This window comes from Humulus lupulus, chromosome 9 (genome assembly GCF_963169125.1).
Source record: "Humulus lupulus chromosome 9, drHumLupu1.1, whole genome shotgun sequence".
Taxonomy (NCBI): Eukaryota; Viridiplantae; Streptophyta; class Magnoliopsida; order Rosales; family Cannabaceae; genus Humulus; species Humulus lupulus.
The window spans coordinates 37,244,739-37,268,390 of record NC_084801.1 but is presented as its reverse complement, the minus strand read 5'-3'; the positions used below and the strand labels follow the sequence as shown (position 1 = coordinate 37,268,390).

General features: G+C 48.8%; 1 protein-coding gene across 1 annotated transcript in view; it reads left to right on the top strand.

Annotated features, from left to right (window-relative positions):
- The first annotated feature begins 810 nt into the window (after positions 1 to 810).
- LOC133799618 (uncharacterized mitochondrial protein AtMg00810-like) overlaps positions 811 to 23,652 on the top strand; it is a 43,292-nt gene continuing 20,450 nt past the window's right edge. The window contains exon 1 of the mRNA XM_062237617.1: positions 811 to 1,141. Coding sequence (XP_062093601.1) covers positions 811 to 1,141 — 331 coding nt within the window. The remainder of the gene's footprint in view (positions 1,142 to 23,652) is intronic.

Sequence of the window (23,652 nt, the reverse complement as noted above, 5' to 3'; positions counted from 1 at the left end):
TGTTGCTTGTTTGTTACCTTCGTTGGGCCATTGCGTGCCACTTGACTGTGTTGTATGCTCTGATTGTTGTGTGGGATGTTGTCTCTGGATAGCTTGCCTCGTGCTTGCTCCCGCTTCATAATTGCCCTTACTTGTGTGAGACTTGTAACGTGGCTAACCGTTGAGTTTGCTTGCCGCAGGTGTGAATTCTAGGCTGACTTGCTAGCTAAGAGCGCTAACAAGTGTCGCACGTTCCGTCAATTCGAGTATTGAAGTTGGCGGCCCATGACAGTTGGTATCAGAGCTAAGTTTGAGAAAGCTTGGTGACCTTGCAGGATGGTGAGTAACACTCAAAGGATTGAAGCGTTGGAGGGGCGCATTGGAGAGCTGGATGGCCTGGACGAAAGAGTCAGGGATCTTAGCTCTGTCAGGCTAGAACCGGAGACAACTAACGCACTGAACCGCTTTGCTATGTTAGAGCGGGATACGACCAATCTACTAGCCCACATAATGGAAATCGAGCGGAGGGAAAACCTTTCAAGCACATTCAATAGTCCTCAGAGGGAGGAACGTATTGAGGCAGTGGAACGAGCGGTGAAGGACCTACAAGAAGCATTAAATGACCTCGTAGAGAATTGTAGGGGGTCAGTTGAGGCAATGAAGGATGAAATGTTGGAGATGAACACCAAGTTGAACCTCACCATGAGGGCAGTTGGGAATCAGCCTGCAACTGGACCCATTGGCATGGAATATGGGAGAGTAAAAGTCCCTGAGCCGAGGCCCTATGGTGGGGCTAGAGATGCGAAGCACTTAGAGAACTTCCTCTTTGATATGGAGAATTACTTTAGAGCCGTGAGAGCTGAATCAGAGGATGGCAAGGTCTCCATGGCAACGATGTACTTGTCTGCAGATGCCAAAGTGTGGTGGAGGACGAAGTACGACGATATTCAGAACGGCAGATGCACCATAACAACATGGGAAGATTTAAAAAGAGAGTTGAAGACACAGTTTCTCCCTGAAAATGTTGCCTGCATAGCTCAACGCCAGTTGAGAGAGCTGAAGCACACGGGAACAATCCGAGAATACGTGAAAAAATTCTCTGGGTTGATGCTGGACATCAAAGACATGTCCAAAGTGGACAAACTCTTCACGTTTTTAGAAGGTCTGAAAGCTTGGGCAAAGCAAGAGCTCGAGAGACAACGAGTGGCTGACCTAGCCACTGCTCAAGCTGCTGCCGAACGACTGACTGATTACTCATCAGGGAACATTCAATCCAAGAAGACCAATTCGTCGACTAGTGGAAGTAATGTTGGGAGTAAAAAGTTTGGGAAGTCTTGGCAGAGCAAGGGTGGGGGAGGAGAGAAAAGGAGTGTGGAATCTAACTCTCCTAACAAAGGTAGTAACCCCTTGTTCAAGAAGCCTCTTACATGTTGGATCTGTACCGGACCTCATAAGTCGACAGAGTGTCCTCACAGATCCAAGATGAGTGCCCTCCAGGTGACATTTGCTCAAGGAGAACAAACCAACGAAGAGGAGGAGGAGGAGTATACGCACATGGGTGCCCTCCGGATGCTGAATGCTCTCAAGAAACACGGTGCGAAGGTGAAGAAGGCCCCCGGAAAGGGACTAATGTATGTGGACGCCACTCTAAACGGTAAGATGGCCAAAAGTGTGATGATCGACACGAGCGCCACTCACAACTTCCTTTCGGAGATCGAAGCTAAACGTATGGGACTGAAATGGGAGAAGGACCATGGCTGCATGAAAGCGGTTAACTTAGAAGCCTTGGCCACAACCGGCGTGGCTAAAAAGGTGAACATGAAGATCGGCTCGTGGGAGGGGTAGACTGACTTGGTGGTCTTGCGAATGGACAACTTTGATGTGATATTGGGTATGGGCTTCCTTACGGAAAAGGGAGCCATTCCCATCCCAGCTACGGGAAGCTTACTCATAATGGGGGAGACACCTGCAGTGGTGCCTGCTAAAGTAGAGTAGCCCCCAGAAACCAAGTTGCTGTCAGCCTTACAATTGAAGAAGGGCATGAGAAGACAAGAGCCCACGTATATTATCCTACCCACAGTATACGAGGATACGGTGGATGAAGTCTTCCCACCAGAAATTCGAATGGTCTTGAAGAAGTATGGGGATGTTATGCCGGATCAACTCCCCAGAGCCTTACCACCTAGAACAGGGATTGATCACCAGATTGAGCTGGTGCCGGGAGCCAAACCACTTGCAAAGGCAGCCTATAGGATGGCACCCCCTGAACTAGAAGAACTGAGGAAGCAGTTGAAGGATTTACTAGAGGCAGGCTTCATCATACCATCGAAGGCACCATATGGTGCACCCGTGCTATTTCAGAAAAAGCACGACGGGACCTTGAGACTATGTATTGATTATCGGGCTCTCAATAAGGTGACAGTGTGTAATAGGTACCCCATCCCCTTGATCGCCGACTTATTCGACCAGTTGAGTGGAGCGAAATTCTTTACGAAACTGGACTTGAGATCAGGCTACTATCAAGTGTGGATAGCAGAAGGGGATGAGCCGAAGACAACGTGTGTGACTCGATATGGAGCATACGAGTTCCGAGTCATGCCGTTTGGGTTGACAAACGCACCAGCCACATTTTGTACATTGATGAACCAAGTTTTCCAGGAATACCTAGACAAGTTCGTGGTAGTCTACTTGGATGACATTGTGGTCTATAGCTCCACAATAGAAGAACATCAACGACACTTATCTCAAGTGTTTCAGAAATTGAGAGAGAACCAACTCTATGTGAAGCGAGAGAAGTGCTCCTTCGCACAAGAGAGAATCAAGTTCCTAGGCCACATAGTAGAACGTGGTCGGATCCGCATGGATCTAGAGAAGGTGCGGGCAATTCAAGAATGGAAGGCCCCCACCAATTTGAAGGAATTACGCTCTTTCCTTGGTTTATCCAACTATTATCAAAGATTTGTGGAGGGCTATTCAAGAAGGGCGGCACCCTTGATCGAGTTGTTGAAGAAAGGTGTAACTTGGACGTGGACCAATAGGTGTATCAAATCATTTAAGAGTCTGAAGGAAGCCATGATGCGAGATCCTGTCCTCGCCTTACCAGATGTTGGTAGGCCCTTCGAAGTGCAGACAAACGCGTCTGATTATGCTTTGGGAAGGGTGCTTGTACAAGAGGGCCACCCCGTAGCTTATGAAAGCCGCAAACTCACGGAGGCAGAGAGGCGATACACTGCACAAGAGAAGGAGCTTCTCGGGGTAATTCATTGTCTACGAGTGTGGAGGCACTACTTGTTAGGGTCGAAGTTTGTGGTGAAAACAGATAATGCTGGGGTGAGTCATTTCCACCCAGCCAAAGCTTACCCCTAAACAAGCACGATGGCAGGAGTTCATAGCAGAATTTGACTTTCATTTTGAACACAAGGCGGGCCGTCTAAACCAGGCAGCTGATGCCCTGAGTCGCAAAGCTGAGTTAACGGCTCTAAAATTGCTAGCAAATATGTCAGCTAGCGTGGTGACCACACCACTCCGAGCGCGCATTAAGGAGAACCTGGCGAAAGACCCGGTGGTGAAGACCATCATGAATCTCGCAAAAGAGGGGAAGACTCACCAATTTTGGGTAGAAGACGATCCTTTGTGGGCCAAGGGTGGCCGCTTATATGTTCCAAAGACGGGAGATTTGCGGAGGATACTAATGAGTGAGTGTCACGACACTTTGTGGGCGGGTCACCTAGGGTGGCAGAGAACTCATGCCCTATTGAAGCAGGGGTACTACTGGCCACAAATGCGAGATGATATTGTGGAGTACACCAAGACCTGTCTCACCTGCCAGCAAGACAAAGTGGAGAGACACAAGACGCCAGGTTTGTTGGAACCTTTGTTAGTCCCAAGCCGACCATGGGAGAGTGTGTCGCTTGACTTCATTACTAGTTTACCGAAGACGGGAGACTTGAGTGCGATCTTGGTGATCGTGGACAGATTTTCAAAGTATGTAACCTTCATACCGGTGTCGAAATATTACTCGGTAGAAGAGACAGCGAGACTTTTCTTCAAGTATGTAGTTAAGTACTGGGGAGTACCCCAAAACATAGTTAGTGATCGTGATGGAAGATTCACAGGGACCTTTTGGTTCGAATTATTCAACCTTTTGGGGTCACAACTAAATATTTCCTCGAGCTACCATCCTCAAATAGACGGACAGACTGAAAGATTCAATGGGATACTGGAAGAGTACTTGCAGCATTTCGTCAGTGCCAACCAAAAGAATTGGCCGCAACTACTAGACATAGCTCAATTTTGTTTCAACTCTCAGAAGATTTCTTCATCAAACAAGAGCGCTTTTGAAGTTGTTAACGGTCAGCAACCGCTGTTACCCCACACAGTTGATGAGTATCAAGGAAGAAATCTGAGAGCCTTTAATTTCACGAAAGACTGGAAGAAAACCACCGAGATTGCCCGAGCCTATCTGGAGAAGGCATCAAAGAGAATGAAGAAGTGGGCAGATCAGAAGAGGCGACCACTGGAATTCAAAGCAGGCGACTTAGTGATGATCAAGCTGAGGCCTGAACAACTGAGATTCCGAGGGAATAACATCAGACTCGTCCGCAAATACGAGGGTCCTGTTCCAGTCATCTCGAAAGTGTGTCTGACCTCCTACAAAGTCAGCTTACCAGAATGGATGAAGATACACCCGGTCTTGCACGTCAGCAACCTCAAGCCGTATCATGAAGATCCAGAAGATCCAGTGCGCAACTAGTCTACCAGAGAAGGAGTCAGCGTCAAGCCATGAAGCAGCAGACAACCTGAAGAAATCCTAGCAGAGAGGACCGTGGTCGTGGACAGAAAGAAGAAGAAAGAGTTTCTGGTGAAGTGGAAAGGGCTCGAAGATGAAGAAATTTGCTGGGAAAGGGCGGAGGACTTGCACAAGCATACGCAGAAGATTGAAGATCAGCTAGGGGCAGGTTTGTCGAAGACGCCGAAGGTTTAAGTGGGGGAGAGTGTGACGTGTTGCGTCATGACACACCTCCAGGGGGCCATTTTGTAGATATGAGCATGCCTTGGTGCTTGATCATTAGTCAAGTCTTGCACCAAGTAACCTCATGGGTAGGGGATGGCACTTTTGTAATTATGCATATGTCTCCCAGACGAAAATCATATATGTTCCTGGGAAGACTTCATTTCCTTAGAAAGCTCCTTAGGGGGAGGTGACCTGGTGACTTAAGGAAGCACCATGGCCACCAGCAGATAGGGGCTTAAGCTGTGTACTCCCTTGCCCTATCAAGGCCTTATATGAATAAAACGATGCTTTGCCATGTCCCTTTGTGTATGCTTTCTTTACGATCTATGTGTTGCTTGTTTGTTACCTTCGTTGGGCCATTGCGTGCCACTTGACTGTGTTGTATGCTCTGATTGTTGTGTGGGATGTTGTCTCTGGATAGCTTGCCTCGTGCTTGCTCCCGCTTCATAATTGCCCTTACTTGTGTGAGACTTGTAACGTGGATAACCATTGAGTTTGCTTGCTGCAGGTGTGAATTCTAGGCTGACTTGCTAGCTAAGAATGCTAACAAGTGCCGCATGTTCCGTCAATTCGAGTATTGAAGTTGGTAGCCCATGACACGCCGCGACCCAAGAGGGTCCAAGTCACAGCCCCCACCCTGAAGCCCAGGCAAATGCTCTCTAACTTGAGGGCAAGTCGCAACCCTCAGGGCCAAGTCGCGACCGGCCTGCGCATTTTCGCCCAGATTTGGTTTTTAGCCATGGGAACTTAACTCTAAGGGTATGGGATCGAACCTACTACCCAATTGAGTAGGATTTGATGTCCCAGAGGCTAGGTTTTGGTCCAGAAGTATTTATTTCCTCAATTTTTATGAGGTTTTATATTATGGTTGTGACTAGGTTATCACTAGGGGCTTGGAAACAAGATCGTGCTTGAGGGTCGTTTATTGGTAACCTGTGCTTGGACCAAAGGTAAGAAAACTGCACCCAATATATGATGCAGTGATACATGTGATTAGGGCATGACATGAATATTGAATATGGAATTGATCAGAGCTTAAGTCTCTGTAAATGTGCATGATCATAATTATGTTGGTGATTGTTGAGTAAGCATGTTGAATGCCCTATATTTGGATATTTGACATATGATATATGCCTAGTTGCATTGCTTACTTGTGAGTGGCACTGACTCATTAGTCAGAACGACATTGGTGTTAGTACTGGTCGTGAAGTCTTGACTTATCAGTCATGATTGGCAATAGTATTGAGCGCTGGTCGTATGGAATTGACCTACGAGTCTAGAGCGTCTTAGCGTATTGAACGCATAGCCAAAATGATTAGATCTAATCAACATGAGCATTAAATGCTTGACTGACCTTAAGGTCGAAGAAAACTAAAAGTGCTTGTCTGGTCTAAAGGCTAGTTACTTAGAGCCAGGGCCTAAAGGCTCAGGTGACTGAAACGTCACATGGCTTAGGGAGTGGATCCCCAGAGATGGACTCATTAGTCATCTATTCAGGGAGTGGATCCCTAGAGATGGACTCATTAGTCATCTATTCAGGGAGTAGATCCCCAGATTGACTTGACAGTCATCTACATAGGGTGCAGGGCCCCAAAATCATTTATTTGGACTTGCCTGCATGCATGAGTAGGGCTATTACTGTTAGGCATGCTTATTATGATTTAGTGACATGTTATTACCTGTTTATGAGCATGTTGAGTTTTCTTGCTGAGCCTCAGCTCACGAGTGCTATGTGATGCAGGTAAAAGCAAAAGAAAGCTGGACCATCCTTGAGTTGGAGAGCTTAGGTGACGATGTGTACATATACGGCTGCTCGACCACCACGGCCGAGGGTTGAAAGAGGAACTAGGGTTAAACCCTATTTTTCTGCTTAGGTCGGCTGGTTGTAAATCTTTTGTTGTAATCAACCTTTAAAATATATTATGGGATCCCAATGTATACAGTAAACATTTTAGTGAAACGTTGTTTCTTTGACCAAAATTTTTAACCCTAAACCGTTAATCACATTTAGTTACACGATTATGGCCAAATGACTCGTTTAGCGAGTTTAGCACTGTTTAAAATGCACAGAGTAACGGTTCCTGGGTAGTAGGGCGTTACAGACCCAAAATGGGTACATTTTAAATATTTATAACTCGCAAGCGCACAAATTGTATATGGAGTATAGTGTTCGTATTAGCACGAGGTCGAACCCAAAGGAATTGACTAAAATAAAAAAAAAAACTATTTTAAACCAAAATTAAATAAATTCTAACCTAGCTCCAAAGATTGATAAGATTTAATGTCAAGAACATAAAATAAAATATTGAAAATAAAGTTATTTAAGAAAAGAAAAATAAACCAAATATGATTTGTAAATAAGTTGTAAAGAATGATTATTAAGATACTAGAATCCACAAAATGTAAGTTTAATAATATTTATTAGTATATTGATTCTCAAGTTTTAGTGATAGTTAAAATAAATCAAACCATCATTTCCCAAATAGATTTATAATTTAAGCACAAATTATTTCTAAAAGATAAGATTTTTCTTTACTTTAAAAAAATATATAATTTCAAATTATTTAATGTGAATCAACTTAATGAAACAAAAAAAAATCAAATAACATTATTTATAAGGCAAAACATAATATTTTTGTTCTAAGCATTGGATGTGAACAATTTAATGACACATCTTACACAAAGAATATTATGTTTTGCAAAATGAAGAACAAAGTGTAATATTATCTAGCAATCTAAAATACAAGATATTCAATATGAAAGGCATATATGAAGAAGAAAAATCCATAAATTTTGTTGCATTACAAGGGAAATCAACATACAACATAAATGTTATCTAGTTACAAGTTGTTTCATCATGATCTTAATAATCTTATGAAAAAGATTAGAAGCACATAACTATAATCCAAAATATATTACAAAAGAAATATATACTTGGCACAAAATGGTCTTCCAAAAGGAAGAGAGAAAATGTAGAGAGAAAGTGTAGAAAAGAAGATGGTAACCAAAAATTAAGCACCCTAAAATGGTTCTGAAATTACATATTTATAGCCAAAATGAGAGTATTAAAATAATCAATTTAAATTAATTAAATTGATCAAATTAATTAAATGAATAATAATATGGCAAGTAGGGGTAAATTATAGAGTTCCATGATGAGTTTGTGGTAAAATATGTAGAAAAGTTGGGTAAAATGGTGGCATTTTTGGACATTGTGGGACAAGGGGACTGTTAATGCTCATAATCTCATCAAGAGAAAATATGAGGCCGAGGCAAGGCCCTTGGGCCACTGTCGCCTCGGAAAGCCATCGCACCTCACCTCACCCCTCTCGCAAGGCCATCATCCGCGCGCATCAGGCCAACACATGGGCGAGGCCATCTCGCGAGGCCACCCCTCTCGCGAGGCCTTCATCCGCGCGCGTCTAGCCAGGGGCGAGGCCTCCATCTCGCGAGGCCAACACATGGGCGAGGCCACCCATCTCGCGAGGCCACCAAGCGCCGTGGCCACCTTGCATCTCGCGAGGCCTCCATCCCGCGAGGCTAACATATGGGCGAGGCCACCCATCTTGCGAGGCCACCAGGCATCGTGCATCTCGCGAGGAAGACGTAGGGGCTAGCACCAAGCGAGGCCCTCGGCCACCTTCCATCCCGCGAGGCCAACACATGGGCGAGGCCACCCATCTCGCGAGGCCACCAGGCGCCGTACATCTCGCGAGGCCCTCGACCACCTTGCATCTCACGAGGCCGACGTAGGGGCTAGCACCAAGCGAGGCCCTCGACCACCTTCCATCCTGCGAGGCCAACGCATGGGCGAGGCCACCCATCTCACAAGGCCACCAAGCGCCGTACATCTCGCGAGGCCCTCGGCCACCTTGCATCTCGCGAGGCCGACTTAGGGGCTAGCACCAAGCGAGGCCATCAACGGCACTTCGTGTGCAGGTCTGCGCGAGGCCCATCGCGCGCGTGCCCTCAAGAGGCCTTTCGAACCATCGTATTTTCAGGAGGCCGTCGCCCTGTCACCCCACACATCTGGGTCCAAGCCACACCGCAAGGGAGGCCACGCAAGGGAGGCCTTGCGAAGGAGGCATCTCGCCTCGCCCACTTAGACGCCTGGCAAGGCCACGTGCTTATCACCTATGCCTGTGGGTGGCCTCGGGGTGTTTCAAGCATCTCATACCAAGGACCCAAGATCTCCGCCTCACACCAAGGGTCCCATTCCTTACACCTTGGGATCCCTACGCTTAGGAGATCCAGTACGAGTCGAATGGGACATATTTGTACGACCAAGTACTGAGTACGGATGCTAGTGCCAGTGAGACTGATGGGGTAAGGATCATGGTCCGTACGCCTACGGCCATAGGTCAGAGCCGACACCACTACCTCCTGCGCCACTACGCCTGCCACCACGTATCAGACATGGGTACAGACAAGCAGTGGAGACATCCTCCCGACACCTGCTCCTGTACAGGATGTACGACCACGACCTCTGAAGCCACTCTCCTGACACAGTACTTAGGTACCCTATGGTCTCCTAGACTACTATGTACCTAAGGCCATTAGAGCCTACTATAAAATGAACTCTAAGACCACCTGAAAGGGGGTTGAAAATTTTACTGTAGCAAAGGCTTGAGTGTGAATGAAAGACTGAATTCTCCATTATTGTTCTATCATTGTTCTTGAGTTATTGTTCAAGTTTTTACAGCTTTCCAATTAGTGATCTTGATTTGATAATTTTTCCAACTCAACTTAGTTGACGAGTTCATACCGTCAACAGTTTGGCGCCGTCTGTGGGAACGTTAGTTTCAAGCTAGTGTTCCACCATTGTTTCCGACAAGAAGAAGATGCCAAGACGCTCGAAGCGACTGAGGGAGCCGCGGGAGGTAGAGGTTCACCTGAACGGAGTCCAGCAGAGGACCTCCATGAAGGACGCTCCTCCACCCAGAGACGTGGAGACCCCGAAAGACGTGGAGCCCCCGAAAGACCCTGAAGTTCACGGAGGTGATAGGGTGGCCTCATCACCAGCCGCTCCACCTGGAGGAAGTCCTCCAAGAGCCCCACCGGTAAACGCTGACGAGTTCCCTCCTCCAAAGCCGCCGCAGGCACCGAACTCCGGTCGGCAAGACCCGGGCCCTTCTGCCCGTAGGCATGATAAGCACCCCCGGGTCCACTCCGTGAGCTCGAGTTCGAAATCCCGGTTTTACGAAGAGGAAATACGTGAGCTCCACCGAAAGAACCAAAGGTTGGAAACCACCTTGGAAAACATGCAAGAGGTCCTTAACGGCCTGCTGCAGGGTAAGTCAAGCGTAACTTTGCCTAAGAGGAAGGAGAAGGGCAAGGATGGGGTGGAGACCACTGTACTGGTAGATGACGGGAGAACCCGACATTCAACCAGTAACACCCCCCTGACAAAGCAACGTGATCACCCCGAACCGCCTAAGCAGGCCCAGAAGCCAGCACCCAGGACCAACGCTGCCCCTCGTAATGAGGATGAGGTCACCTCCAAAAGAGCACCCTCAGACTTGCGGGAGGAGCTCAATAAGAAGAGGGCGGGCAAAGGGACCACGCCCCCTGTGGCACCTCGAGAAGGCAAGGGAAAGGCGGATCCTAGCCCGTCCGCTTTGAGGAACACTCTCAGCAAGAGGAGGCAGGACCTAGACATGGAGATGAGGAGCCTGCGGAGCAAGATCGTCACCGCGTCAGGCGGCCAGGCCTTTGAGGAGGACTTCGACCATGAGTCACCCTTTGTGAGAGAAATACAGGCAATCCGACTCCCTACCAATTTTAAGGAGCCCAATATGACCCCTTACGAAGGGAACACGGATCCGAAATATCACCTGGATGCGTTTAATGATCTGATGAAACTGAGGGGGATCGGAAGTGGTGCCAGGTGCCATTGCTTCGCTGTTACTCTGAAAGGACCCGCCTACAAATGGTTCAAAAGACTAAGGCCGGGGTCCATCAGGTCCTGGCAGCAGTTTTCTGACGAATTCCTCCAACAGCACCATGCCGTGCGCGACTACACGATGCTAGGTACCAGCCTGGCCAACGTGAAGCAGGGGGAGAATGAAAGCCTGAAGAGCTACATTCACCGGTTCAATATGGAGGCCGCAAAAGTGGGGAGCCTAACGCGCCGAGAGTTAAAGATGGCCATTACCGCTGGAGTGCTCCCAGGAAGCAAGTTGTGGGACAACATGTTGAAGAGAGAAGTCATCGACTTAGATGACTTCTATGAGAGAGCGTAGAAGTACATCCGTGTGGAGGATGGCCACGGAAACCTAAAGGTGGGGAAGGAGGAGCCCCACGCGAAGCCCCCAACTAATGGCGGATCGAATGTAGCGAAGAAGAAAAGAACTTACAATGGGCCAAGAGATGACCAGCAGAGGAAAACCAAACGAAGGGGTGATCATAGGCCAACGGCTTATACTTACTATACGAACCTCACGGACACCAGGGAGCATATCTACATCACCAACGAAGATCGAGTGCCCTTCAAAAAGCCCCCACCTATGAGAAAGGATCGGTCCAAAAGGGACCCCAGTAGATACTGCCAATACCACAAGGACATCGGACACACCACGGCAGAGTGTATCCACCTGAAGGAGGAAATTGAGGAGCTCATCCGCCGGGGGCACATGGGCCGCTATGTCAGGAGAGAAAGGCAAAGGCCAGAGGACGAGCCCGCAGCACCCCAGGCACAAGAGCGAGCCCCGGAAATACAGGGGGAGGTCCGAACCATTTTTGGAGGTCCAGGATTTGGGGGAGACTCTAGGAAGGGGCGAGATAGATATGCAAGAGAGGCTCGGCGAAGTCCGCCTCCCTGCGTCATGAGTTTAGAACAACGACCCCCGAAGAGTTTCAAGGGGGAAAACGACTCGATAACGTTCACTAAGGAGGACGCACGGGGAGTACACTTTCCCCACAATGATCCGCTGGTGTTGACAGTTCAATTGGCAAATATGCGTGTGCATAGAGTCCTAGTGGACAACGGGAGCTCGGTGGACATCCTATATCGCCCTGCTTTGGAAAAGATGGGACTGGGCATTCGTCACCTGAAGCCCTGCCAGTCGTCCCTATGCGGATTCATAGGGGACTCAGTGCAACCCCTTGGAATGATCGAATTGACACTTACCATGGGGGAGCAACCCCGGCAGACTATAGTCATGTCTAACTTTGTTGTAGTAGATTGTGCATCAGCTTTCAACGCGGTATTGGGGAGACCCTCTCTAAGAGAATTAAAAGCCATAACTTCAATATATCACTTGGTTGTCAAGTTCCCGACTCCAGGAGGGGTTGTTAGTATGAAGGGAGAACAGAAGGAGGCGAGGGAGTGTTACAACACCTCACTCCGCGCGCCTGCAAAACCGCGTGAGCCAATGGCCATGGTGGTACATGATGCGCTATATATGCCCACAGGGGGTCCGCAGGAGCTGGACCCTCGGGTCGTGGATGAGTCAAGAGCAGAACCAGTAGAGGAAGTAGAGGAGGTTACAGTGACGGAGGAACCCCTAAGGAAATTGAAGATAGGGAAAAGCCTGCAAGGTGATGTGAAGGAGGAGTTGATAAATTTTTTGAAAGATAATCTAGACGTGTTTGCATGGAGTCATGAGGACATGGTGGGCATAGACCTCAGTGTGATGTGCCACCACCTGAACATCTCCCCAGAAGCAAGGCCCGTCAGGCAAAAGAGGCGGGCGCTAGACCCAACAAGATACGCATCATTAAAGGAGGAGGTTGACAAGTTGAAGGCCAACGGGTTCATCCGTGAGTCTTTCTACCCTGTGTGGGTATCGAACCCAGTACTCGTGCCGAAGCTGAATGGGAAATGGAGAACTTGCGTCGATTTCACGAACTTGAATAAAGCTTGTCCTAAGGACAGCTTCCCACTTCCCAGGATAGATCAGCTAGTAGATGCGACGGCAGGACATGAGTTACTAAGTTTCATAGACGCCTACTCAGGATACAACCAAATCCCAATGAACCCGGCAGATGAAGAGCACATGCCATTCATTACAGACAAAGGGCTCTACTGTTACAAGGTGATGCCCTTCGGGCTCAAAAACGCGGGAGCCACCTATCAGAGGCTGGTGAATAAAATGTTCGCCAACCATATAGGAAGGAATATGGAGGTGTATGTGGATGACATGTTAGTGAAGACCAAAGAAGCAGCAGAGCTCAACAAAGACCTTGGTAAGATGTTTGACACGCTCAGGAAATACTGGATGAAGTTGAACCCAGTCAAGTGCACCTTCGGGGTATCCTCAGGAAAATTCTTGGGCTTCATGGTCAATTCCAGAGGCATCGAGGCCAATCCTGACAAGATAAAGGCGCTAATAGAGATGAGCCCGCCAAAGAATAAGAAGGAGGTGCAGTGCCTAACGAGAAGGGTGGCGGCCCTTAATAGGTTTATCTCAAGGTCCACCGACAAGTGCCTCCCATTCTTTGACATCCTCAAAGGGAGCAAGAAGTTCGCTTGGGATGAAAGATGTGAGGAAGCATTTGTCAAGCTGAAAGAGCACCTGGGGAAGCCACCCCTGTTGGCAAAGCCAGAGAGGGGCGAGAAGCTGTACCTATACTTGGCAGTGTCTGAGCATGCCATCAGCGCAGCCCTGGTTAAGGGAGAGAAGAAGCAGCAACAACCCGTATACTATATCAGCAAGCGTTTGGTGGACGCGGAGAACCGGTATCCAGAGATCGAAAAATTGGCCTATGCGCTAGTGGTGGCGTCGAGGAAGTTGAGGCCTTACTTCCATGCACATACAATTGAAGTCCTAACAGATAGTCCTTTGAGATAGGTCTTACATAAGCCCGAGACTTCGGGGAGACTAATGAAATGGTCGATTGAGCTAAGTTAATTTGATATTGTATACACTCCAAGGGCTTCCATCAATGGACAGGTGCTAGAAGATTTTATAGTAGAGCTCACCCATCAGTCGAATGAAGGAAGGAATGAAGAAGGGGAGCAGCCTGTTACGGAGGAAGAGCTAGGAGGTTTATAGGAGTGGAGTTTGCATGTTGATGGGGCGTCAAATGAAGGAGGATCAGGAGCGGGCGTCATGATGACTGGGCCCGAGGGACATAGAATGTATTGCGCAATCCGATTTGGGTTTGAGGCCTCCAACAATGAAGCAGAGTACGATGCGCTCTTAGCTGGCCTGCGTTTAGCCTAGGAACTGAGAGTGACGCGCCTTCAAATCTTCAGTGACTCTCAATTGGTAGTATGCCAAGTAAAGGGGGAGCACCAGGCGAGGGGACCCAAGATGGCAGCCTACTTGGAGAAGGTGAAGGGCTATCTGGGACGGTTGGTGGCATATGCTATAGAGAAAATCCCCAGAGAAAAGAACACCCATGCCGATGCACTCGCAAAGCTAGCATCTACCAAGGATGGTGATATCTTGGAATCAATACCCGTGGAGTACTTGCCAAAGCCCAGCATCGAAGGCGCGGACGTGCACATGATTAGCGTCCCAAGGGAATCATGGACCAAGCCAATCAAGAGGTACCTGGAAGAAGGAACCTTGCCTGCAGATAAAAATGAGTCCCGGAGGTTGGTGTACAAGGCCGCAAGATACACCCTGGTAGATGGGGTCCTTTACAAAAGAGGATTCTCAATGCCACTCCTGCAGTGTGTAGAAGAGGAGGAGGCGCTGAAAGTGTTACAGGAGATACATGAGGGAGAGTGCGGCAACCACGAGATCGGACCCTCCACGGCTAGGAAGGCCATGAGACAAGGATACTACTGGCCCTCCATGGAGAAAGATGCGCATGACTTTGCCATGAAATGCGACAAATGCCAGAGACATGCCAACTACCCTCGGAAACCCCCAAGCGAACTGACCAGCATGACCAGCCACTGGCCCTTTGCTATCTGGGGGATAGACTTAATCGGCGCTCTTCCTACAGGTAGGGGTGGAGCGAAGTACGCGGTGGTGGCAGTGGATTATTTCACTAAGTGGGTAGAAGGAGAACCCCTTGTAAAGATAACCGCCAAGCACATCACCTCTTTCGTCAACAAATTCATTGTGTGTCGATATGGAGTACCCTACAAGATTATTTCCGACAATGGTACCCAGTTCGAGGGAGGAGCTTTCGATGAATATTGTAGGGAAAGGGGCATAAGGAGGAGTTTCTCCACGGTTGTACACCCCCAGGCCAATGGGCAAGTGGAGGCCATAAACAGGGTCCTTAAAAAGAACCTAAAGACAAAGCTAGAAAAAATGAAGGGAGCCTGGGTAGATGAGCTACCAAATGTGCTGTGGGCTTACAGAACCACCCCACGCACGACTACTGGGGAGTCCCCATTTTCCTTGGCCTATGGGTGCGAGGCCGTGCTCCCAGTCGAGATGCGAGTCGAGTCCCACAGGGTACAGGCATATGGAGACGAAGCCAACCGCATAGCCTTGGTCGAAAGCTTAGACATGCTTGAGGAGAAGAGAGAAAAAGCGCAAATGAGGGTGGCGGTGTACCAGCAGCGCGCCGTGAGGTACTACAATTCGAGGGTGCGAGAGAGAACTTTCAGAGTTGGCGACCTGGTGCTAAGGAAGGTACTCCCTAACACACGAGACCCAGGCGCAGGAGTGCTGGGGGAAAATTGGGAGGGGCCCTACCAGGTTGCTCAGTGCGTCCCCCCGAACACTTACAAACTGGCGCGCATGGACGACACCATCATACCCCGAGCATGGAACGCAGAGCACTTGAGGAAGTACTACCAGTAAGGCGCCCATGTCCGATGGTAAAAGGACAAGTGTTGCACGCTGTCTTAATATGATAGGGAGAAATCAAAGAGGTTACTTAGATAGCCTCCTAAGTAGGTGTGAGTCTTTTTATTTTTGTTTTATATGAAAACCTCATATGTACTGTTGCAACTATTTGTATGAGACTGTTTATTATGAATGTAATGAATGGAACTGCATGTTATGGGTGAAACTGTTCGCAACCTCATGTATTATTTTCCTTCGCTACGTGGGCATCAAAGTGCCTGCCGAAATAAATTTCACCAGACACTTGGGGGGCAGGATAGGAGGCGACAGCAGGCGGCTAGCAAAGGGAACCTAAAAAAGGCCCTATAACGAAGGATCCTAAAAAGGGACCCCTTGCCCTCCTAAAAACGAGGCCCCTAAAAGGGACCCTCTACCAAGAGGACCCCCAGCCCTCCTAAAAAGGAGGCCCCTAAAAAAAAAGAGGACCCTATACCAAGAGTATCCTATAAAGGGCCCTCTATCAAGAGGAAGTGACCCAAAACCAAAGGGACCCCCTATACTAGGGCCTTAAATGAAGTCCTTACAAGGTATCCCTTGAGATCGCAAGGATTAGCTACCCTTATGAACACCAAGGGAGGCCATAGGGACTTACAAAAAAATGTATGGTGACGACAATAATAATAAGTCTAGAGCGGCCACCAAGCCTCCTAGCCAAAAAGGGTCCCAAAGGAGACCCTTGCAAAAATAGTACTATGAATAACGACGAGAAGGACGCTTCTCGCAAAGAAATAATAAGCGCGCGCAAGAAAAACATAAAAGGATAACTAAGACCCAAGGGGTCAAAATATCCTTATAGAAGCAACCAAGAGGCACCAAAAGAGGTCCCAGTGAACCCTCTCACATGGGCTCCAAAGGACCTCCAGTCTGATAGATAAAAAAAAGGGGAACCAACCAAACCCCATCATACAGGCTTAAAAGGGCCTCAAATGCAATAGAACAAGAAATAAACAGCAACATATGTATTTATACATTAAAAAAAAGAAGAGTTCTTGAAATATTACAAGAGTTACCAAAAGAAAAGTAGCACTGATAATGATATTACAAAGTAAAAAGAAAACAAAAAAGGAGCAAGACTATTTCAAGGCCTCCTACAGTGGGCGCTCCACCAGGCCGCTCGGGCAACGGCCTGTTCACCAAAAGAGGAGAAGTCAAAGTTGGGATCCTGCCTCCACACATTGTAAAGAGCACGATCTATAGACCTGCGCTCGGTGGTGATCCTCTCCGCCTCCAAGGAAGCGTTCTTCTCCTGAGCCGACTGTAGTTCGGCCCTAAGGGCCTCAACTTCGGTCTCCAGTTGAGTAACCCTCTCCTGCGACGCAGCCGCAGCGGCCTTGGCCCCCTGGAGCTCATGCTCCAAGCGTCTAGCCTTGCCCTTTAGTTCCTTGATCTTGGCCTTCGCCTTCTCCCTCTTCGAGAACAAGTTGGCAGACTTAGTCCGGGCCTTTGACAACTGGACCTTGGTTTCGATAAGCTCATTTTCGAGCTCCTGGACCCGGGCCGTGAGGCAGTCCCTCTCAGCAGTAGATGCGGAGAGGACGCCGGACGTGTCAGCATGCTGAAGGGACACGATGTAGATCTGCACAAGAAAGTCAATGGCGTCAGCGATAAGTAACAAAAAGAAAAACACATGTACATCTATACATAATACTAATCGACGCAAGGTGCAAGACCTCACCCAGGCCGCGGCACGCCTTAGGGTTTCCCCAAGGTCTGGTTGGGTCACATTTCCTAGACCTCTCCAGTCAGAGACAGAGAGGTCCGAGGCAATCTGAATGAAACGCTGCGCATAGGCGGAGGCCATCCTAGTCACCCAAGGCTCCGCCTCCGCGCTAGGGGCATCTTGTTGGACAGGAACGGATGACCCGCTCGCCGAAGCAGGAGGAGGCGTAGGGAAGGAGAAAAACTGAGACCCTGGTACATTAGAAGGGGGCTCCGCGAGGTCGACGAAATCAGCATCCGGTAAGCCGATATCATGAGGGACCTGAGGGAAGGCGTCATAGCCATCAAGGCCTGGGGGAGCGTAACATCCTGCTGCGGCCTGCGGGTCCAGAGATTGAAAGGACATGTCCTGGTCATGGGAGCCATAGGGAGGGCATCCCCCAGGGGACAGGGGGCGCTAATGAGATCCCCCACATTCGAGGGGGGCATCCTCTATCTCCTCCTCGGCCTCACCGTCGTGTAGGGACAGCCCAACCGGCATAGCCATAGCCTTCTTAGACCCAGTAACTGACCACAGGAACTTAGGGTCAGAGACCGGGGACAGCTGGTGGCGGTTGAGGTTCACCACAGTAAATAGGACCGCCGCCTTCTTTAGGGCGGAGTCTGCAGTAATGAGGTTGTTAATGGCCTCCGCCTCCGGCCCAATGATCGAGGGATCAGCAAATTGCCCTGCAAAATCCACGCCAATGTCAGTACAAGCAAGAGTGCAAAACAGTAAGTTCTAATAAGAAAAAGAGAAAGACCAGGATACTTACTAGGGCCGGCGTGAAAGCCTTCACGAACCGAGAGAGGCCCCTCTACCCAGAAAAAGTCTTGTTTCCAAGGCCCTGTGTTGGACACTGAGCCCTCTATTAAGGGGAGCTCATTGTTGGCCTTCTGCAGGTAGTAGAAGCCCTTGGACTTGTGCACTCCCATAAGGTTATACAGGGAATGCACCTCCTGCGCCGTCGGGGCGCGTTTGACATTTCCCTTGAACCAAATGAAAAGGCAGCTTAAAGTCAACCAACTATTGGGCGACAGTTGAAGAGGGGCCAAATCGAAGTAGTTGAGAACCGCCACGAAAAACGGGTGCAGAGGAATGGTGCCACCCGCCTTCAAAATCTGCTCACTCAAAGCCACAAAGCCCTTCTCAGGGCGGTCGGCCCGGCAGGCCTCCTGAGGAGCATGCAGGACGTATTCTGGAGCAACGCGGTAGTGGTTCACGATCACCTTCAATTTGTTCAGAGACACGTGTGACACTAGACTAGACGCCAATAGGGGGGCGTCGTCCTCTTCCTGGACGGACACCTGTCTGTGTGCTTTCGACATATCTGCAAAATCAAAAGAAAGATGTGAGGAAGAGGCAGAACACTTAACCCTCCATTTCTTCTTCCTAGCAAGAGTTTTCCATCGAAGGAGCGATGGCGGGAGCACTAAGTTAGGATAAATTGAGACTAGGGGCTAGGGAGAGGAGCTAGCAGTCCCATGACTGTCATCAGGCGAAGAGGGAGTGGGAGGTTCTGGCGGAATGTGTCCCTCCATAAATTCTAACTCCCACCGCAATTAAAAAAGGGTCGTCCTAAGACGCGCTATATGGTCACTAAGGCCCAGGGGTGAAGGTCCTCCATCTCCTCTCGACACCGAGTCAATTTCGCTCTCCACCACCCAAATTTTACGCCTAAGTTCGGCCATGCACTCAAGGTGGCGGATGCGGGCTTGCCTTAAGGAGTCATAGTCCTGGTGAGGGTTGCCCTCAGGGGACTCTGAGTCTGAGGACAGGTCAATAAACTCAGCCCTTGGGGGTATGTCAGACGGGCCGTCACTGGCCATGAAACCACGTCCCAACAGCAAAAAGGGGCTCACGTATAAACGAGGGAAGGCTACAAAACACAAATGAATAGGCTTAATACCTCTAGATGCAAACGCCCTAAATGGCCTACTACAGGGTATAAAACAAAAACAAAAAAACAAAGAGGAGGGGCGTGCATATGGTCAAACTCACTACAAGCTCAGACTAAAGTACCCCATCCCAAGTACTGCTAGTTTGGACCCGATAAAATATATATATATATAAAAGGGAGAAGAAAAGAAAATATACCTCAAGCGATTAAGAGAGCGAAGTTGGGGTCCAAAGGAGGTCAGGGAGCGAAAAGCACCAAAGAGTCGAAAAGGCACGTCTGCAAGAATGAACCAGAAAGGTGTGTTAGTCATAAAATGTACACACCAAGAAATTAGCTCATATGTAAAAAAAAAAAAAATGAAGTGAAAAAATATATAAAACAAAAGAAAGGAACTATGGTGAAAGTGAGGTTGTGGGGGATTGAACCCCTTACCTCTTGAAAGGAATAAGGGTCTATGCACCACTAAGCCAAGGAAATAAGGTGTAAATATTAGGCCATGCATGAGGACCTATTTATAGGAATCAAGGTGAATAGTCTACAAGAGCACCTAAAGGTACTCTCCTAGACTAGGGGGCAAGTGTTAATGCTCATAATCTCATCAAGAGAAAATATGAGGCCGAGGCAAGGCCCTTGGGCCACTGTCGCCTCAGGAAGCCATCGCACCTCACCTCACCCCTCTCGCGAGGCCATCATCCGCGCGCATCAGGCCAACACATGGGCGAGGCCATCTCGTGAGGCCACCCCTCTCGCGAGGCCTTCATCCGCGCGCGTCTAGCCAGGGGCGAGGCCTCCATCCCGCGAGGCCAACACATGGGCGAGGCCACCAAGCGCCGTGCATCTCGCGAGGCCCTCGGCCACCTTGTATCTCGCGAGGCCTCCATCCCGCGAGGCCAACATATGGGCGAGGCCACCCATCTCGTGAGGCCACCTGGCGTCGTGCATCTCGCGAGGAAGACGTAGGGGCTAGCACCAAGCGAGGCCCTCGGCCACCTTCCATCCCGCGAGGCCAACACATGGGCGAGGCCACCCATCTCGCGAGGCCACCAGGTGCCGTACATCTCACGAGGCCCTCGGCCACCTTGCATCTCGCGAGGCCGACGTAGGGGCTAGCACCAAGCGAGGCCCTCGGCCACCTTCCATCCCGCGAGGCCAACGCATGAGCGAGGCCACCCATCTCACAAGGCCACCAGGCGCCGTACATCTCGCGAGGCCCTCAGCCACCTTGCATCTCGCGAGGCTGACGTAGGGGCTAGCACCAAGCGAGGCCGTCAACGGCACTTCGTGTGCAGGTCCGCGCGAGGCCCATCGCGCGCGTGCCCTCGAGAGGCCCTTCGAGCCATCGTATTTTCAAGAGGCCGTCGCCCTGTCACCCCACACATCTGGGTCCAAGCCACACCGCAAGGGAGGCCACGCAAGGGAGGCCTTGTGAAGGAGGCCTGCAAAGGAGGCATCTCGCCTCGCCCACTTAGACGCCTGGCAAGGCCACGTGCTTATCACCTATGCCCGTGGGTGGCCTCGGGGTGTTTCAAGCATCTCATACCAAGGACCCAAGATCTCCACCTCACACCAAGGGTCCCATTCCTTACACCTTGGGATCCCTATGCTTAGGAGATCCAGTACGAGTCGAATGGGACATATTTGTACGACCAAGTACTGAGTACGGATGCCAGTGCCAGTGAGACTGCTGGGGTAAGGATCATGGTCCGTACGCCTACGGCCATAGGTCAGAGCTGACACCACTACCTCCTGCGCCACTACGCCTGCCACCACGTATCAGACATGGGTACAGACAAGCAGTGGAGACATCCTCCTGACACCTGCTCCTGTACGGGATGTATGACCACGACCTCTGAAGCCACTCTCCTGACACAGTACTTAGGTACCCTATGGTCTCCTGGACCACTATGTACCTAAGGCCATTAGAGCCTACTATAAAATGAACTCTAAGACCACCTGAAAGGGGGTTGAAAATTTTACTGTAGCAGAGGCTTGAGTGTGAATGAAAGACTGAATTCTCCATTATTGTTCTATCATTGTTCTTGAGTTATTGTTCAAGTTTTTACAGCTTTCCAATTAGTGATCTTGATTTGATAATTTTTCCAACTCAACTTAGTTGACGAGTTCATACCGTCAACAGGGACCATGTTGGGGTTAAGGCAAAATGACAGGTGGCTGGGTGGGTGTACAGGCGGCTGGGCTAGGCTAAGGAGGCAAGCAGGCTAGTGGCTTGGGCTGGCTGAGGCAGTTGGGGCGTGAGCCCGTGTGAGGAGAAGGGGAGCTTCAGATTGGGCCTGGGTCGAGTGGAGGCTGGCTGGCTACAGGGAGGTAAGTGGGTTGGTGGCTTGGGCTGGCTGAGCCTTCTCTGCCACCTGAGCATAGGTAGAGATTTCATGCACTGGGGCAACTCTAATGCCCCGAGCTATTTTAGGATTCAATCCCTGAATAAAATTTTTCTTTCGAGCTGCATCTGAGGGTACCATGTCAACAACGAACTTGGCCAATTCATCAAATCTATTAACATACTCGGCTACTGTTGCTTTACCCTGAACGAGATCCACAAACTCATTCATCTTAGCAGTCTTGGCTGCATCACAGTAATACTTCTCATTGAACAGCTGCCTAAATTCTTTCCAGTCCATCATAGTTGTGTCTCGTGTCTGGGATACTACCTCCCACCACGTCCGGGCATCATCCCGCAAAACAAACGTCGCACAAGCCACCCTATCGTGACCTTCCAACCCCATACTATCAAGAATGGAACTGATCATGCCCATCCATTGCTCAGCTCTGAATGGATCTAGGCCTCCCTCGAAAATTGGAGGGTAAAACTCCTGAACCTTCCACAGAGAAATTCCCACCTGCTCTCAACCCTAGGCTGAGCCAAAGCTGGTGCCACTCCTGGCATAACAAAAGAATATGTGCTCCCCAATAGATTCCGCTGTTGCTTCAGATACCTGATCTCTTCCTCATGCCTTTGCAACCTTGATTGAAAATCTGTGATCATCTGCTGAAAACTCATAGGAGCAGATAAAGAACTGATACCCTGGCTGTAACTCCCAGCTTCTGTATAACCACCACCAGGCCTAATTATCTGCCTTGGATAAACCTGCTATTTAAATCTGCAGTCAATAACTTGACCCATTAATCATGATGAGCATATCAAGAGCTTTTCCCCACGGGATCAATCTTACCACACCACAATCACAAACCACTTGCAGTGTTATAAACATGCCCATGGCATTCATACATCAATCATAATCCCTGCTCTTCCAACATTCACACCATGCCTCCAACTCCAGCATGCAATTATCACAATTATATATTCACAGAGCAAGTAATCATATAATCACATTTATATATATTCATGGAGCATATAATCATTTAGTCAAGAGCCAGGCTCTATCAGAATCTCATGCTCACTAATACAATGTGCAGGTAAAGCATTTACATTTTATTTAAGAAGTTAAGCACATAACTACATAAATAGTTACCATTCCCTGAGTGAAGCTATCTTCAGTGACGAGTGTACATGCCCAGCTTGTCTTCAGGAACCCATAAACCTTGATAGGCTCTGATACCAAATTGTAACGCCCTAAACTCCAGGGACCGTTACGGTGTGCATTTTAAACAGTGGTAAACTCGCTAATCGAGTCATTTGGCCATAAACATGTAACTAAGTATGATTAGCGGTTTAGAGATTAAACATTTCGGTTATGATGTAACGTTTCACTAAAACGTTTACTGTATACATTGGGATCCCAAAAATATAATTTAAAGGTCTATTACAAGAAAATATTTATAACCAGCCGATCTAAGCGGCAAAACAGGGTTTAGCCCTAGTTCCTCTCCTTCAAACCTTGGCCGTGGCGGTCGAGCAGCTGCATATGTATACATCGTCACCTAAGCTCTCCAACTTAAGGATGGTCTAACTTTCTTTTGCCTTTACCTGCACCACATAGCACCCGTGAGTCGAAGCCTAGCAAGAAAACTCAATATGCTCATGAACAATCATATCATATCTAGCATGCCTAGCAAACATAGCTTTATTCAAGCATGCAAATAAACTCAAACAATGCTGGGGAATCGAGGATAAGAAATCCTGCCCTCCTGATTAGATGACTATCAAGTCAATCCTAATCAGATGAGTGATTTAACACTAGAGGTTCTGGTAAACCATACTGAGTGACTGATAAGCAAGTCACTACGGGGCGCAGCACCCAAGGCCATGCAAATGATGATCAGAATGATCATACAAAGCTTATAGCCCTGAACAGATGAGTGAATATCACTTTGAGGTTCTGTT